Below are 17,384 nucleotides of genomic sequence, written 5' to 3'. Positions count from 1 at the left end.
CCCCTCCTCCCTCCTGCCTCTCACCTTCTCTGTCTCTTTGTTTCCAAGCGAACTGACCAATGAGATCCCAGCGTAAGTAGCGCCTGGGCTCCTCCACCTCACTTCACTCGCACATCCTGTGCCCATTCTCTGTTCCTTGCAACTGAGGCAGAGGCGGGACTTCCCTCCCCGGTGGAGGAGGATGGGCGGGGCTGTTTCCCAGCATGGAAGCGGGCGCCACCCCTTCCGGGATGTGTGCTGAGGGCGGCCACCATCCACCCCTCAGCTGCTGCTCTCACTACATGAGCCTCTGTGGGCGTGCGTGTGCGTGTGCGTGTGCGTGTGTGTATGTGTGTGTGTGATGCTTCCACATTTGCGCGGGGACGTCCGGGCCCTCCCAGCAGGAGCCCTCGGTCTCCATTCTCCGCACCCCATTGCCTGCCTCTGACCTCTGCCCCCAGCCTGGGCCATGCCCACCAGCTCTGTCTGCACATGCGTGTTGCACGTGTGTCATTGCCGACTCTCTGAGGGGTGGGGCAGGTGGCTAGGGTCCTCTTCCGAGGGTGCTGGCTCCTCCTGCCTCCACCGTTGGAGAGGGGGCGTGGGGGCCGCCGCGGGTCCCCCCTGCACCACAGCCTTTGTGCCTGCTCACCTGCCTCCCTCTCTTCCTGCTTCTAAGCCCCGAAGCTCCAGACCCCGGGGCCCTTCATAGGTAAGCACGTGGCCTCAGCCCTGCCGCCGCCATCGCTCTGAGCTGTCCCTCTGTCTGTCCACCTCTCGTGTCTGCCGGGCTGGCCCTGCTCCCCACCGTCCGTCCCTCAGCCATCCGCCCACCGTTGGCGTCCGCCCCCTCCTTGCCCACCTGCCCCTGCGGCCCTTGGGGAGGCCTGACCAGCCCTCTGTCCCCAGCGAGAAGGCGCTGCAGAGCGACCACTTCGAGCTGAGCCTGCGCACCGAGGCCACGCAGGGGCTGCTGCTGTGGAGCGGCAAGGCCACGGAGCGGGCCGACTACCTCGCGCTGGCCATCGTGGACGGCCGCCTGCAGCTGACCTACGACCTGGGCTCCCAGCCCGTGGTGCTGCGCTCCACCGTGCCCGTCAACACCAACCGCTGGCTGCGGGTCAGGGCGCACAGGTCAGGGGGGGCCGAGGACCAGGGCGGGAGGGGCCTGGACCTGCCCTCAGGGCACACGGGGTCCCTGGTGGCTGCCTGGCCCGAGGTCAGAGCTGGGGACGGGGAGGGACGGGGTCCCCCAGTCAGAGCTGGTGGGGGGGAGGCAGGGGGACCCGCAGTCAGAGCTGGTGGGGGGGAGGGAGGGGGACCCGAGGTCAGAGCTGGTGGGAGGAGGGACGGGGACCCACAGTCAGAGCTGGTGGGGGGGAGGGAGGGGGACCCCCAGTCAGAGCTGGTGGGGGGGAGGGACAGGGACCCGAGGTCAGAGCTGGTGAGGGGGAGGGAGGGGGGCCCGAGGTCAGAGCTGGTGGGGGGAGGGAGGGGGTCCCCCAGTCAGAGCTGGTGGGGGGGGAGGGGGACCCCCAGTCAGAGCTGGTGGGGGGGAGGGAGGGGGACCCCCAGTCAGAGTTGGTGGGGGGGGAGGGACAGGGACCCGAGGTCAGAGCTGGTGAGGGGGAGGGAGGGGGGCCCGAGGTCAGAGCTGGTGGGGGGGAGGGAGGGGGACCCCCAGTCAGAGCTGGTCAGAGGGAGGGAGGGGGACCCGCAGTCAGAGCTGGTGGGGGGAGGGATGGGGACCCTCAGAGCTGGGGGGGCCGGGATGGGGACCCGCAGGTGCTCGGGGAGCCTGCCCTGAAAGGGGTCTGTGCTGCTGGGACGTGTTCCCCTGGCCTGAGCCTGGCATCCCTCCCAGCACAGCCTGGTCACCCGACCCGACCCGACCCCCAGGCCCTCTCCTGGGGTCAGTGCCACCTTGTCCTGGCCCCTGGGGGTGATGTGATGGGGCTCAGGACCTGGAGGCGGCAGGGTGGGCCTCGAGTCACCTGATGGCTCCCCCCCCCACCCCAGGGAACAGAGGGAAGGCTCCCTGCAGGTGGGCAACGAGGCCCCCGTGACCGGCTCCTCCCCGCTGGGCGCCACGCAGCTGGACACAGACGGAGCCCTGTGGCTGGGTGAGTGAGTGGGGAGGCCGGGGGGGTGTCTCAGGACCTGAGGGACAGACGCCAGGGTGGTGTGGGTCCAGGCGGCCTGAACGTCTCGCTGGTCACCAGGTCCCCCCTGGGCACGCACAGGCCCCAGGTCACTCCCCTGGTCATCGGTGCTGGTGGGTCCCTTGCCCACCTGCCATCCGGGAGTCCCAGCGGTGGCCGCTGTGCTTGCCCTGCAGGAGGCCTGGAGAGACCGCCCGTGGGCGCAGCCCTGCCCAAGGCCTACGGCACCGGCTTCGTGGGCTGCCTGCGGGACGTGGTGGTGGGACGGCGGCCGCTGCACCTGCTAGAAGACGCCGTCAGCAGGCCCGAGCTCCGGCCCTGTCCCGCCCCGTGAGCCCCTGGAGCGCGCCCCGCACCCTGCTGTAATTATTTTATATTTTTGTAAACTTGTTGCTTTTTTTATATGATTTTCTTGCCTGCGTTTTGGCCGGAGGGACTCTCGGCCTGGCCTCCCCCCTGTCCAGGCAGGCGAGCCGCAGAGGCAAACTCGGGCCGCGGGACTCGGGGCCACAGGGCGGGCGTGGCCACAGGGCGGGCGCGGCTCGGACAGCAGCCTCAGGACACCCTCCACCCGGCCACCGTGTCCCAGCCCCTCCCGCTGGGCTTCCCTGCCGGCCAGCCGACCCCCCAGCACATCGAGCTCCACCCGGCCAGTCTGGGTCCCCAGAGCCGGGAGCTGCTGCCGGATGCAGGGGCCTTCCCAGGCCTCCCCTGAGCTGGACCTCGTCCCGCTGGGAGGGGCCAGCCTCACCAGGACTGGCCTCGAGCCTGGCGGCCCCTCCTGGGCTAATACTGTGACTTAGAGATGACGTTCTGCTGGGGCCACCCGCACCCCTGCTCTCGCTGTGTCTGCCAGGCCCAGGTGCTGGAGGCAGAGGCCAGGCCCAGGACTGTCGGGGGCCCTCACCTCCCTGGCCCGCCCACCAGGGACGCGGCTGTGTCCCATCCGACACCTCAGCCCCGTGAGGAACCCTGAGCGGCAGTGGGCCAGTGTGGTGTGTTGGTGTCCGTTGCCTGCTCGCCTGGGCAGCCAGCGTCCAGGCCTGACCACCAACCAGAGTTCTCAGTGCATTGAGTTTACTTGACGTCTGGGGAGGGGGCTCATCGTGCCCGAGGGCAGCTGAGGACACCCCACGGCAAACCCTCTCACGTCCTGTGGGAGTGGGGTGTCCTCGTTCGGGAAGGACGGGGGCCGGCCGGGTGTCTGACCGAGGCCCAGGAGCGGGTGCTGGGACGGCAGAGACGGCTGCGAAGCCAGAAACGCCTTAAATTGCACCATCGCGTCATCCCAACCAGCCTGCCCCCTCCTGTACCTGGTACTGGGGTGTGGCACCCCAGCTCCCACAGCTGGGCTGGGATGTCAGGCCCACAGGCTGAAGGGAGCCCCGTATGTCACACTACTAACACCTCCAGTCTGTCTGTCACCATGAAATAAAGTCTGAACATGTTAAAGGTGCGTCCGTCTGTGTCCCCCCTGTACCCCCTCCCCCCCCGTCACCCCTTCTCCCCCCCCACCCGCTGGCTCCTCTCCTGTGGCTTTTCTTAGGCCTCGGGCGCCCTTATGGCCTCAGAGCTTCAGACGGAGGGGCCCTGCCCTGGGGTGGGGCCCTTTGGCGAGGAGACCCCTGCAGTGAGAGTGTGCACACTGGTGCCTGAGCTGGTGGCCTTGCAGGCAGCACCCCACACACTGCCCTGGTGTGTGTGCATGCGCGCATGGTCAGCCACTTCTGTGTCTGAGCACAGGGTGGGCAGGAGCTGAGGGGAGGGTGGGGGTGGCAGGGGACCCTCTCCACTGGCCCACCCTGTGCTCAGACACCCTCGGCCCGAGGGGCTGGGCCTGTGGAGCGGCTGTGAGCCTCGAACCCGGAGCAGGAAACGGAGGGCTGTGTGGCCTCCTCCCAGGTCACTGTTCTGCCGGCTGGCGTGGCTCGTGTTTCAGCATCAACCTAAGAGCCCGGAGGTCAGGGTTCAGTTCCCGTTCGGGACACGTGCTCGGGCTGTGGGCTCATCCCCAGTGGGGGGCGTGCAGGAGGCAGCCGATCCACGATTCTCATCATGGATGTTTCTTCCTCTCCCTTCCTCTCTCAAATGAATCGATAAAAAAGAACTGGGTGTTTTAATTTCATTTTGTGTCGATAGAAAAAACAAAATGAAAATAAAAGCTCCCATAAGCTCCGCTGACGCACCTGCTGACGGCGTCCACATTCTCATCCCCGAGTCACTAACGGCTTGTTCAGGGGAGCGCGGGGCTGCTGGGTGTGAGCCCCAGGCGGCGGGAGGGGCTGCAGCGGAGGAGCAGCTGTGGGCGGGTGCAAGGTGGACAGGCCACTGGTCAGGGGGTGGGACCCTCCCATCTGCACCCTCCAGGAAGGCGGTGCCCAGAGAGCAGGACCTGTCCCTTACGATCAGGCCGAGGTGTGCGGAAGCACCCTGAGGGGCCCCTGTGAGCCCCGCAGCCTGAAGCTCAGCGCCCTCGAAAGCCTGCTTTTATCTAAACTTCCTGGGTGACGGCCAGACGTGTTGGCGCAGCACCTTTAGGGGAGTGGGGTGGGGTGTAGCAGGGTGGGGCGAGGGGGCAGAGATGACCTGGTGCAGGTGAGCACCCAGCAGCCAACGCCGACACCCCAGGAGTGTGCTTGGGGGACGCAGGCGAGATGCCCCAGACGTCCTGCCCTTCACGCCCCGTGGCCCCCAGGCCTGGCGCCCTGACACCTGGAGGCCAGCCTCAGCGCAGGCGGGTGGGAAGGACGGTTTCTGAGGGAGCTGGGCCTGGGGAGGTCAGAGGTGCTGTGACCCGGGGGCAGCAGGTGCCCTGCAGGCGTGGGCGACAGTGTCTCACCCGGAGGGGCAGCAGGTGTGCGGACAGTAGCAGGCCCTCCCTCTCCCCACACCCAGACCCTCTGCCCCGCCCCAGGCTCCCTCTGGCCACCAGCGATGTGTCCCACCTGGTGGGTACCCCTCCCCGCCCTGGGCCTGACACCAAGGGCCGAGCAGGGGGGTCTCCAGGAGGGTCTGGTCTCCCCTCTAGTCTCCGGCCCTTGACCCTGCGTACCTGAGGCAACAGCCCTCTCTCAACCAGCTCCCCCCCATCCCCGCAAGGCCTCGGGGCTGGGGCCCCAGCAGGGAAGTGTATGAGCTTCCTGCCTCGTGGAGAGTGTGACCGGAACTGCCGATCTGGCTCCCTGGGAGTGCGTGTGTGCGCACACACACGCTCACACACACACACGCTCACACACACACATGCTCACACACACACACGCATACACACACATGCTCACACACACGCATACATACACACAATGCACACACATGCTCACACGCATACATACACACACATGCTCTCTCTCACACACACACACACATGCTCAGACACACGTGAACTCTGATGCTAGCGTGCATGTGCCTGTCAGGGGAGCCACACGGGTGTAGGACACGTGTCACTGCTTCCTGGCGCTTGGCACACCTCCTTAGGCTTGGTGAGGGTGGAGGTCACAGGAAGGGTCACCCTATGACCCGGGACCCCTAGATCACTGAGGGGTGGACAAGGCCTGATCTGCGGGGCACAGGGGCTTCTCTGCCTGAGCAACGTCCTCAGCCACGGCAGACATGGCCGGTGCCCCCTCCCCCAGCAGCGCCTGGGGGGAGGGCCGGGGACCTAGGGGTGCTGTGAGGAGGCGGCTGGCACCGGCTCTGCAGGGTCGGCTCCTCTGAGGCTCAGGAGAGCGGAAAGGAGCCGTGGAGAGACGGTCTGCGGACCCAAGGGCCCGTTCAGGTCCGGTCGAGGGCGCGGACCTCGCGTGCAGGCTCCTCCCGCGCCGGCCCTGGTTGGGGGTGAGCAGGAGGCAACCAGTTGATGTTTCTCTCACATCATGTTTCTGTCTTTCCCTCTTCCACTCTCTGAAAATCAATGGAAAAATGTCCTGGGTGAAGATTAGCAAACGCACACGATAGTGGAAAGGAGGTGGGTCTCTAACAACATCTGATCCGAGGTTTACCATCCAGGAGGAGGGTCCCCGGGGCTCAGGGGAGCTGTCTGGGGGCCCTGCCCCCCCCTTGTCTGCAGCCCCGGCAGGGCGGGCTCGGGGAGGCTGTCTGTCCCGGAGGGCTGGGGGCATCAGGACGGAGGGCTGGTCGTGGGGACGGTGCCTACACCCGGGTGCGCGGGACTGGCAGAGCCGGGACCCACGACCGAGCAGAGAGCAGCGGCCTCTGCGTGTGCGGCCCGGGCGAGCGTGTCCCAGGGCAGGGTCTGTGGGCGCCCTGCACCCCCAGCTCCCACGGCTGCCCAAAGCCGAGGGGCCGTCCGCCCTCCCGCCCTCCCGCCCGGGCCCGGCACCCGATGCAGGGGCGAGCGGCACCGGGCCCGCAGCGGCCTCGCCCCGCCCTTCCGGCTGGAGATGGGGGAGCAGGTTCTCCCAGCCTCGGCTTCCCCACCGGCACTGCGCGGCCTGAGGGTGCAGCCGGGAAGGGGGCGGGGCGGGGAGAGGCGCCTTCCCCTGCTTTGCTGAGGGCCAGGCTGCCACCTGGTGGCCACCCCGGGCCCTGCAGACCGAGCGGGGGAGGGTCAGCCAGGGGCAGGACAGCGGGCCTGGGTGGCTGCCTCTGCCTGTCGCTGTGCCCCTCACCTGGCCAGGTGTGCCCCCCAGTCTCACCTGTGCGCCCAGCCCTGCTCCGGGTCCGAGGGCCCCCGTCTGGCAAGGATGCTGAGAAGCTGCTGATGGAAAAGGAATGTCGGGCCCGAGCTGGTGTGGCTCAGTGGATAGTGCGTCGGCCGGCAGACTGAGGGGTCCCGGGTTCGATTCTAGTCAAGGGCACCTGCCCGCTGCGGGCTCGGTCCCCAGTGGGGGGCGTGCAGGAGGCAGCCCATCAATGACTCTCATCATTGATGTTTCTCTCTCCCTCTCCCTTCCTCTCCGAAATCAATAAAAATATATTAATAATAATAATAAAATGTACAATTCCATTGTTTAAGGAAGAAAAAAAGGGGATGTCAGGATGCCTCCTGGTGCGGGAGAGTCAGAGCCAGAGTCAGAGCCTGGGGTTTGCTGTCGGCGCTCACAGCCGGCCGGGGGACGCGGCCACCTGTTGCCGACACTCCCCTCTGCTCCGGGAGGAGGCACGGCCAGGTGGGTGTGACTCCCGGAAGGCGAGGTGGCCCCACAGCCTCGGGAAGTGGGATGTTGGAGACGGGGAGGCGGATGGAGAGTCACAAGAAGTTGGTGAAGTTGGGGGCCATGGTGCCCCCACCTGCCATGAAGCATGGAATCCAGAGTGGGCTGCTTCTCGGGGGCCCACAGCTCTGCCCAGGAGAAAGGGTGCAGGACAGAGGGGCAGGGGGTAGGGGGCAGCAGGGCAGAGGGGCAGGGGGCAGGGGGCAGGGGGCAGGAGGCAGCAGGGCAGAGGGGCAGCAGGGCAGAGGGGCAGCGGGCAGCAGGGCAGAGGGGCAGTGGGGCGGGGGGCAGGGGGCAGGCGGGAAGGGGGGCAGTGGGGCGGGGGGCAGGGGGGCAGGGTGTGGGCCAGGCAGCTGTCCTTGGGAGGCGCTGGGGACCATGCTAAACTTGGACATGGGTCGCTCCCTGCCAGCCCTCAAGGCCATGAGGGTCCGCTCAGCCAGCACTGACAGTGTGTGCGGGAGCTCAAGGCCATGCACACCGGCGAGAGGGCTTCTGGGAGGAGTTTGAGGTGCGGGTGTTGCAGGGTGCTGTGGTCTGGGGAAAGGGGTCAGGGGGTGGCAGGCTCTGGGGAAGGTCAGCTGTGGCTGAAACCCCCGTCCTGCCTGGTGCTGCGGGGGCAGGGGGGCAGGGGGCAGAGGGGCAGGGGGGCAGGGGGGCAGAGGGGCAGGGGGCAGAGGGGCAGAGGGGCAGGGGAGCAGAGGGGCAGAGGGGCAGGGGGCAGAGGGGCAGGGGGGAAGAGGGGCAGGGGGCAGAGGGGCAGGGGGCAGAGGGGCAGAGGGGCAGGGGGGCAGGGGGGCAGAGGGGCAGGGGGCAGAGGGGCAGGGGGGAAGAGGGGCAGGGGGCAGAGGGGCAGGGGGCAGAGGGGCAGAGGGGCAGGGGAGCAGGGGAGCAGGGAGGCAGAGGGGCAGAGGGGCAGGGGGGCAGGCGGGCAGGCGGGCAGGCGGGCAGGCTCCTGTGTCCGAAGAAGGAGAAGTGGCCAGAGAAAAGCCGGGTTTGACACAGAAACACCCTCCCCGGGAGGGGCCGCGCTGGGCCGTTCCCACCACAGGTGTGGGGCTCCCTCTGCGCTCAGGGCCCTTCCTCACCTGCGACCTGAGTGGCGTCTTCCCTCCCGGTCAGGACCACCTGTGCCTCCTGAGCGTGGCTGACCGTGCGCCTGGGTGTGCAGGAGGCCGTGTGCCTGGCCAGCTGCCTGTCCTGGGAGAGCCAGGGCCCAGGCTGTAGACCTTGGCAGGACAACAGACATTTGGGGGGACAGGTGTGGCAGTCCCCAAGGGGTCCTTAGACAGGTCCTCAGAGAGAGCTGGACTAGACATTGTCCTGAGCCCCGCCCCCGCCGGAGGTGGAAGGGACGCGTGAGCCACCTGGGCTGCTGTGCGTACCTTCGCATAGACCTGCAGGTGTTCTGTCACTGGAAACACCAGCCCACGGGCCCACACTCCCTTCCAGAGGGACCCAGAGAAGCCAGGCCACAGACCGGGCAGGTGTGCACTGCCTCTGGGCCGTCTGCAGCCCCCGGTGCCCGCCTCTGGCCGTCTGCAGCCCCCGGTGCCCGCCTCTGGCCGTCTGCAGCCCCCGGTGCCCACCTCTGGGCCGTCTGCAGACCCCGGTGCCCACCTCTGGGCCGTCTGCAGACCCCGGTGCCCGCCGCTAGGCCAGGTGTGGCAGGAGACAGTCAGTCAGGACCGTGCCCGTGTGCTCACCTGGGCTTGGGCGGGTGGCTGGCCCAGCCTTGCTTCTTCAGGCTTCAGGAAGCTCTGGGGATGGGGGGGACTCGAGAGCCCCGAACCCCATCTTCTCCTCCCGACCCCTCCTGCTCAGCCTCAGCCCTGCTGATCACTCCTTCTGGCCTTGGCTTTCTCCTCCTGTTTATCCCCTGAGCCCCTCCCACCCGCGGGGTCGCGGCCGCACCTGCTCTGACCCTGTGCCTGCCCCGTCCTGCCCTGGAGGACAGTGAAGCTCTGCCAGGTGCACCGGTTAATAACGCGGACTTTTCCCAACAGATGGGGCTACACATACGTTGATATACAAGCGAGTTGATGTGTCTGCTATTTGTATTGACAACAGTTTCAAATGTCGAATTTCGTGTCCAAAAAAAAAAGAGCATTTGCGGGAAATTTTAATTCATTACTTTATTTTGAAGAAACGTGCTGCTGAAAGCTTCGGGAAGCTTATGGTGAACGTGCTCCATCTCAAGATACGTGTGGACGCAGGTTTAAATGCTTTAAAAGTGACGATTTCGATGTGAAAGACAAAGAACGTCCAGGTCAACCGAAAATGTTTGAAGACCAACGATGACAAGCATTATTGGATGAAGGTGCGTGTCAAACTCAGAAACAGCCTGCAGAAACATTAAACGTTGCTCAGCAAACAATTTCCGATCGTTTACAAGCAGTGGGGAAGGTTTTAAAGGGAGGAAGACGGGTGCCACATCAACTGAACGAAAGACAAACGGAAAACCGAAAAGTCATCAGTAAAATGTTGCTTCGATGGCATGAAAGTCTTTTTTGCATCCAATTGTGACTGGCGATGAAGAGTGGATTTATGTTGAGAATCCCAAACGCACAAAATCATGGATGATCCAGGTCAGCCATCAACATCGACTGCAAGGCCAAATCGCTCTGTTTGGTGGGATCAGGAAGGTGTGGTGTCTTACGAGCTTCTAACACCAGGTGAAACGGTTAATACTGATCGCTACCAACAACAAATACTCAATTTGAACCACTCTTTGATGGTGAAACGACCAGAATGGGCCAGAGGACACAGCAAAGTAATGTTGCTTCATGATGACCCACCATCACACACTCCACAACCAGTTAAGACACGTGAAAAGGTCTTGCCTGGGAGGCATGAACCCACCGCCGTGTTCACCAGCCCTCACTCCCTCAGATGACGACTCATTCCGATCGACGGCACACGTGCTTTCTGAGCGGCACTTCAACACGTGCGAAGACGTGGACAATTGGGTCTCTGAATGGTCTGCCTCAAAGCAAGAAAAGTTCTATTGGGACGGTGTCCACAAATCACCTGAAAGACGGGGGAATTGTAGCTAGGGACGGACAGCACTTTGAATAAAGCACTTTAGATGTTTCTCTTGAAATTATCATGTTTTCTTTGATTACAAAATCCGAATTTTTAACCGGTTAATAGTTAATCCGCATTATTAAACTGGTTAATAGTTAATCTGTATCGTTAACCGGTTGATAATTAATCTGCATTATTAACCAGTTGATGGTTAATCCACATTATCAACAGGTTGATCATTAATTCGAATTATTAACTGATAATTAATCTGCATTATTAACCGATTGGTATTAATCCACATTATTAACCGGTTAATAGTCAACCCGCATTTTTAACCGGTTAATGATTCAGATTTTGTAATCAAAGAAAACACGATAATTTCAAGAGAAACATCAAAAATGCCTTATTCAAAGTGATGTCCATCGCTAGCACCACATTCCCCATCTTCCAGGTGATTGGTGGAGATCGTCCCAATAGAACTTTCTTGCTTTGAGGCCGACCGTTCAGAGACCCAATTGTCCACGTCTTCGTGCGTTTTGAAGTGCGGGCAGCGGCACCTGCGGGAGCAGGTGGGCGGGCTGGGCAGGGATGGGGCCTGCGCGGGCATCGCATGGTGAGCAGCGCCCCACCTCCCAGCGCGAGCCTCGGAGGAGCCCGACTGCGTCCCGAGCGCCACGGCATGAGTGGAGCGCCGGGGAGCAGGACCAAACCTGGGCCCCCCCGGGGGGAGGGCGGTGTCCCCGCCCGGAGGCCATGGGCACAGCGAGGGCGCGAAAACCCACAGAACCGGTCTCTGCCCACAGGACCCCGGAGACCTCGGGCAGCGGGTACGAGGGCCGGCGTGCCCGTGTCCCGTGGAGCTGAAGCCCCGTGAGCAGGACTGTCTGCCCCGTGGGTGGGGCAGCCGGTGGATTCCCACTCGGGGCACGGCCTGCGCTGTGGCTCCATCACGGGGCGGGGCGAGCAGGAGGCAGCCGAGGGATGTTGGATGTTTCACTCTCACATCGATGTTTCTCTGTCTCTCCCTCCCCGTTCCTCTCTCTCTCTCTCTCTCTCTCTCTCTCTCTCTCTCTCTCTCTCTTTAAAAAAATTAAAAGAAGGACTGTGTTTAGCCTGGAGCTTGTCCAGGAGCCTGCCCGTCAGACCTGGACACGGGGAGGGTGGTTGGGAGAGCCGGTGTCCTGGTCCCTCCTGGGACTCCCGGGTGGGGGTGGAGGGGCAGGGTCTCAGGGCTGTGGCTTGTCCCTCAGGGTGAGAGGCCACCAGGGACCACCTGCACAACAGGGAGAGACCATGTGCTCCACTGGCTTGAGTGTCAGCCTGCATGTGTGACACACGTGACCAGCGAGCTGGTGGCCAGTTGTGCTTGTGCCGGCTCCCCTGCACCCTCCCTGCTCACGACCCCTGCCTCCTGCACACGACCCCCTGCACCCTCCCTGCACACGACCCCTGCCTCCTGCACACGACCCCCGCCTCCTGCACACTACCCCTGCCTCCTACACACGACCCCCTGCACCCTGCACACTACCCCTGCCTCCTGCACACGACCCCCTGCGTCCTGCACATGACCCCTGCCTCCTGCACACGACCCCTGCCTCCTGCACACGACCCCTGCCTCCTGCACATGACCCCTGCACCCTGCACACTACCCCTGCCTCCTGCACATGACCCCCTGCGTCCTGCACATGACCCCTGCCTCCTGCACACTACCCCTGCCTCCTACACACGACCCCCTGCACCCTGCACACTACCCCTGCCTCCTGCACATGACCCCCTGCGTCCTGCACACGACCCCTGCCTCCTGCACACGACCCCTGCCTCCTGCACACGACCCCTGCCTCCAGAGCCTCCCCTCAGCCCTGCCCGCAGTGGCCTGGTCTGGGATGTGGTCTGGGCAGCAGCTCAGTCCCTGCTGTGTCCAGGCCTGGCCCAGGCCATTACCTTGCAGTCACATGTAGATAAATGCTTGTTGAATGTGTGAGATGCTCACGTGACCACATGTGCAACCTCACATGCCTGGCCCTGCCCGTGAGAGGGCGAGGCTCCGTGTATGTGGCTGACGTGTGTGCATGGCTGACTAGTGTGTGTGCGTGCTGACTGGGTGCAGTGTCACTGTCATGCGGTCCGTGGTCGCAGGCACCACCCCCCCAGGGGTCTGTGGCTCCGTGTGTTCCCAGTAAAACGCCTGTTCCCGTCTGTCATCGCTGGGCCTGGGAAATGTCTTCTGGCCGCCACAAGGCCCATCTTCTCCGGGGTCCCCACCCCCAGAGGCTCAGCTGGGTGCAGCAGAAGCCCAGGCTTCGGGGTGAGGGGTGAGCAGGCTGAGCCAGAACCTGCCGGGCCCCCCTTAGCCACGCCAACCTGGTGGCGCAGGGTTCCTGGGGCTGAGAGCGAACCCGGGGGGAGGGACTGGCAGGGCTTGTCGTTACCGGCCAGGCCCGGGAGGGGCTGCTGGGGGCTGTGGTGTGTGAACGGTTGAACACACGTCAGCAACTCTGCTTCTGTGCCCCCATGACCCTCGGTTCCCAGGTTCAGGGGTTCTGCACACCCCAGCCAGGCTTCCTGCAGGATTGTGGGGCCGTGACTTCTTAGGGGTGCAATCCAGTATGACGATGGCTGAGGATGGGGGGCTCTGGGCCAGGCCAGGCCTCCCCCGTCCCAGGCGCTCTGGGGGCTCCCACCTCCCTAGGGGAGCCTCAGGGTCCTTGGGGGCAGCCAAGTCCCGAACTGCCCAGCCCCTCCGCAGCCTGAGGAGACGGGAGGTGGACTCCGAGGCTGGGCCCGCCTGCCCAGGGGCTGCTGGGAGTTGGATCCAGTGGGTGTCCTCTGGATTGAGGCTCTCTGGGCTTCTCTGGAGGGGGGTCAGTGGTACAGGGAGGAGGGCGCACAGGCAAGGACCCCTTTCCAAACGTGGATACAAAATAATTTATTTAAAAACGTTCAGTTCAGGAAGGTCGGATGGACCCCACGGGAGGGGCCGGCCCTGCCCGGGGAAGGAGCCGGGTGGGTGTGAAATGTGAACGTGAGGGCGGCGCACCCCTCCCTGCTCGGCAAGGGGCTGCCCCTGTGGGCGATTCACAGTGCATACAGGGGGGCCTGCCAGGCGGTCTGCCTGGGCCTCGGTCTCCACAACTGCATCGTGGGAGTTAGGGGTGGTCTCTGGGGCTCCTAGGAGCCTATTATTCTTGGAGGCTTTGGGGAGCCATCAGGACCCAGCCCCAGAGTGGGGTCAGGTGAGCCAAGTGGGGTCCTCAGAGATGCTGGGGCTCTTGTGGGGTCCTGGGACGGATTTCCAACAGCCACTGCACCCCAACCCCGCTGTGGGCGGGGACCCAGCATGGAGCGTGGACAACCTAGTCATCGGCCAGGGGCCCGAGAGGGAAGGTGGCTGGGTAGGTGACGGTGGCCGGCGCGGCACTGGGGGGCGGCCGGGTCAGGCAGTGCAGACTCCCGGTCCTGAGCGCGCACTGCACAGGCCAGAGCACCACGCAGAAGAGCGCCAGCAGCAGCGCCGTGATGAGCGCCAGGCGCTTCCAGTCCCCGCAGCGGGCCCAGCAGCGGGCGAGGCGGCCCCGGCGGCGGCCGGTGGGGCTGGGGCTGGGCATGGGCACCGCGGGCTCAGCGGGCTTGCTCAGGCCCACGTCCACGCACACAAAGCCGGGCGTCGCCGGGCCGGGCGCAGAGGGTGGGAGGCAGCAGCACAGCTTGGTGCCCTCCAGCCACACGGGCTCCTCCCGCCGCAGGTGCGCCGGCATCTTGGCCTGCAGCTGGCGGCTGGTGGGCAGTGCGGGGGCCCCGTCGGCGGGCACGGTGGTGGGCTGCCGGCAGAACGGGCAGGGCACAGCCTCACTGCCGGGCCGGCCAGCTGGCTGGGCAGCCGCCAGCCGTGCCAGGCACTCCAAGCAGAAGACATGGGTGCAGGACAGCTCCTTGGGCGTCTTGAAGATGTTGTCGTAGCCCGAGAAGCAGATGGAGCACTCCAGCGGGGAGGCCACCTTCTCCGAGCAGGGGGTCCCAGGGGACCTGAGGCCGCTGACCGAGCCGGGGGACCTGGGGTTGCTGACCGAGCCGGGGGACCTGGGGTTGCTGACCGAGCCGGGGGACCTGAGGCCGCTGACCGAGCCGGGGGACCTGGGGTTGCTGACCGAGCCGGGGGACCTGGCGCCACTGACTGAGCTGGGGGATCTGGGCACAGGGGACGTGGGGCTGCTCAGGCTGGGGGGCGGCATGGCCGTGTGCCACACCTGCTGGCGTGATGACATGGCTCTGGGCTGTGGGACAAACAGAGATGACTGTGAGTGACCTCAGGCTGCCCCTTCCTGCCTGTCCCTCTCTCCCTTGCACCTGACCCAAAGGTCCCAGGAAGGACACTGCCCACCTGCGGGTGCCACCTGCACCCTGTCCCACCCCCTCCAGCGCCTCACGCTGAGGCTGGGCAGCGTCTGAGTGCTGGGCCCGGGCAGCCGGATGGGTCTGCGGACGGACCATGTGCACAGGTGTCGTGCTGACCGCCAGGGGGACGCCTCAGGCTGGCCCTGCCCTGGCGGTGCCCCCGGCGGAGGTGCAGGTGACCATCAATGGGCCACAACAGTTACTATTCCCATGGCGGGGCCAGGCCACGAGACGTCACGGCCAGGAGTCGAAAAGGCAGCTTGGAGGGTGGGGGACTCAGCCAGGTCCCCCGGCAGCCGGCCTGGGCTCTGGGTCAGGGGAAGTGGGTTTGAACATGGATCCCAGTGTAAGCACCGGGCTGGGTGCCCGGCCTGGCTGGGGAGGTCAGGACTGGGTCTGGGGCTGAGTCAGGCGGGTCTAGGGGGGACGGAGAGGCCTGAGTAGGGCGGAGGCTGGTGGTCTGAGGAAGGTTTGTGTCCCAGCCGTGCCCCGAGCCTGAAGGGGCAGCCTGTCTGCTGGTGGCAAGGGCCTGAGTCAGCCCTCTGCCCGGGGGGGGGGGGGGGGGTACACGGGCCTCTGTCCTGCGCCCGGCACACAGCTGCCCCCTCCTGGCCCATCCTGCTCCCAGGGGGACCCTGTCTCCGCCTCCTTGGCCGGGCTCAGGTGACCAGCCTGCTGACCAGGGCTCTGCCCAGCGCTGCCCCTGCCCCTCCACTGGGCCCTGGCCTCCACCACCGGCAGCCACCTGGTGGGCAGAGGAGGCCAGGGCTTTGGGAAGACCCTGGCCCTGGCCCCGTGGAGCTCAGGAGGCCCCCGAGGCGGCCCCGACCCTGACTTGCTGGTCAGCCGGGGGATGACTCCAGGATGACAGGCCATGGACGCTCCCCATCGCTGCCCCGTGACTGAAGGCCTGAGTCGCGGTGACATCACGGTGATGTCACGAGTGCCCCCACATCCCAACATGGGATGTCACCGTTGCCTGGGGCAGGGTGGCTGCGGGTCAGGCCGCGGCCGTGGCCGGGTTTGGGGGACTGGCTGCCCTCCCCCGGCCGGTGTGCCCACGTAACCGGTTCCTTGGCACTGAGGCCCCACCCTGAGGAGCTGCCCCACCCTGAGCCGGTCCAGGTGAGAGGTGAGAGCCGGCTGAGCGGGCCTTACCTGGCGGCCGGGGGTCAGCGGGGCCGGGGCATGGTGCTCCTGGCCGGCCGGGGCCAGGCTCTGAGACTCCTCGCTCTCCACCACTGCTCTCCTCCGGGCCAGGCCAGCCTGCGCTCCACGGACAGGTGTGCCTCCTGGGCTGGTGGCCAGCTGTCTCGGTGGCCCTGGCTGGCAGGTGCGCCTCTGCGTGTTCCTGGCGGGTGGAGGGCAGGGGTTGCGTGTCTCCCAGGTGTGCGTGCTGAGGCAGGTGTGAGTCCTCTGGCTGGGTCCCGGCTGGTGTATTTATGGACTCAGGTCACGCTGGCCGGGGGCGTGGCCTCGGCCTCAGGATTGGCTGGCCTCCCGTCCTCTCCCTGGCGAGCTGGGAGCAGAGGGTGGGGTGGGGCGGAGGTCAGTGAGGCCTCCGCAGCCGGGGCAGGTCTGGGGTGGCGCCTGGAGCAGCCGCTGAGCTCCTGGGGCCTCCCAGCCCCCCACTCTGCACCTCAGCCCAGGTCCTCACACCCTGTGATCTCACCGATGTCCCCTCCACAGCCCTCGCTCCTGCCCGCCCACCTCATGTACACGACCCGTTGACATGTGTGTCCACACGTGTCACCCCATGTTCACACACATGGCTCTCCAGACCTGGGATTCTGCTGCCCCTGGTCCCGCCCCACAGCCTCTGGGTCCAGGGATGGGTGAGAGGTCAGGGCTGGGAGCACCCCCCAAGGAGCAGGGTCAAAGGAAAGGATGCCTCAGGGACCAGGAGGGTCACAGGACTCGTTTGGGGTGACTGCTGGGGGCACCCTGGTCACACGCGAGGGACCCTGGAGCCCAAGGGAGCCCTCGGCCGCCGAGGGGGCTGGAAATCTTCCCGGGGGTGGGAGCGGTTTCAGCCGGTCAGCGTGGGTCCTGCAGGCCTCGGGGCCGGTGGGGGCCTGGGCCGGGCTGAGGGGCCGGGGTTTACCCAGTGGCACAGACTGCACCCCTCACCCACCCACTGCCCGGACGTCCCCACACCTGACGCCGCCCCCCAGCCCTGCAGTCATGGCAGGTGGCCCCTCCCCTCTGAACGGTGCACACCTGGGAGACTCAGGGCGTGGGCCCCGCTGCTGACACGTGACCCGACCTTGCACCTGGTGGGGGTGCTGAGCATGGGAGGCTCAGAGTGGCGTCCATCCTGGCGGAGGGCCTGCCTCACACCCGCTCAGCGGGTGGCCTGGGACCCCGAGACTGCCCAGCTCCAAGCACTAGAGAGCTGAGACCACAGGGGTCAGAGGTCAGCATGAGGACCACCAGCCCGAGGAGGTGGGTGCACAGAGCAGGCTGCCTGGGTAGGGACCCCAGGAGGGGCAGCCACGGGGCAGGGGAGATGGGTGCTGAGGCTCCGTCCGGAGGCTGAGGGTGGGTGACTGGAGTGGGGGGAGGGGGGGGGCAGCGCCTGTCCCTGGAGAAGGGAGACCTGGCCTCCGAGAGCGACCAGGGTGCCTGAGGGGGGAGTCCCAGTGAGATGCCT

The 17,384-nt window shown here is 65.6% G+C and overlaps 2 protein-coding genes across 5 annotated transcripts in view; one reads left to right on the top strand and one right to left on the bottom strand.

Moving 5' to 3' along the window:
- The window catches only part of AGRN (agrin), a 32,472-nt gene extending 28,879 nt beyond the window's left edge, over nucleotides 1–3,593 (top strand). For 2 of the 4 annotated variants that reach the window (XM_059691626.1, XM_059691622.1), the window contains 5 exons: nucleotides 49–72; nucleotides 659–691; nucleotides 889–1,113; nucleotides 1,999–2,102; nucleotides 2,318–3,593. In XM_059691626.1, coding sequence (XP_059547609.1) covers nucleotides 49–72; nucleotides 659–691; nucleotides 889–1,113; nucleotides 1,999–2,102; nucleotides 2,318–2,475 — 544 coding nt within the window. In that variant the 3' untranslated portion in view covers nucleotides 2,476–3,593. The remainder of the gene's footprint in view (nucleotides 1–48; nucleotides 73–658; nucleotides 692–888; nucleotides 1,114–1,998; nucleotides 2,103–2,317) is intronic. The other 2 variants (XM_059691623.1, XM_059691625.1) reach the window with 2 other exon arrangements.
- Nucleotides 3,594–13,246: 9,653 nt separating this feature from the next.
- Nucleotides 13,247–16,423, bottom strand: RNF223 (ring finger protein 223). Its single transcript, XM_059691628.1, has 2 exons — nucleotides 15,890–16,423; nucleotides 13,247–14,610 (listed from the first exon to the last, which is right to left on the bottom strand). The coding sequence occupies exon 2, from the start codon at nucleotides 14,599–14,601 to the stop codon at nucleotides 13,693–13,695; it is 909 nt and encodes a 302-aa protein (XP_059547611.1). The 5' UTR covers nucleotides 14,602–14,610; nucleotides 15,890–16,423; the 3' UTR covers nucleotides 13,247–13,692.
- Between the last annotated feature and the right edge of the window lie 961 nt (nucleotides 16,424–17,384).

Source organism: Myotis daubentonii, chromosome 3, assembly GCF_963259705.1.
Source record: "Myotis daubentonii chromosome 3, mMyoDau2.1, whole genome shotgun sequence".
Classification (NCBI taxonomy): domain Eukaryota; kingdom Metazoa; phylum Chordata; class Mammalia; order Chiroptera; family Vespertilionidae; genus Myotis; species Myotis daubentonii.
The sequence above is the reverse complement of the archived record's forward strand: the minus strand, read 5'-3'. Positions and strand labels throughout refer to the sequence as shown.

Excerpts from the sequence above, each read along its gene's own strand:
- RNF223 (XM_059691628.1), bottom strand. The coding sequence starts at position 14,601 with ATGTCATCACGCCAGCAGGTGTGGCACACGGCCATGCCGCCCCCCAGC.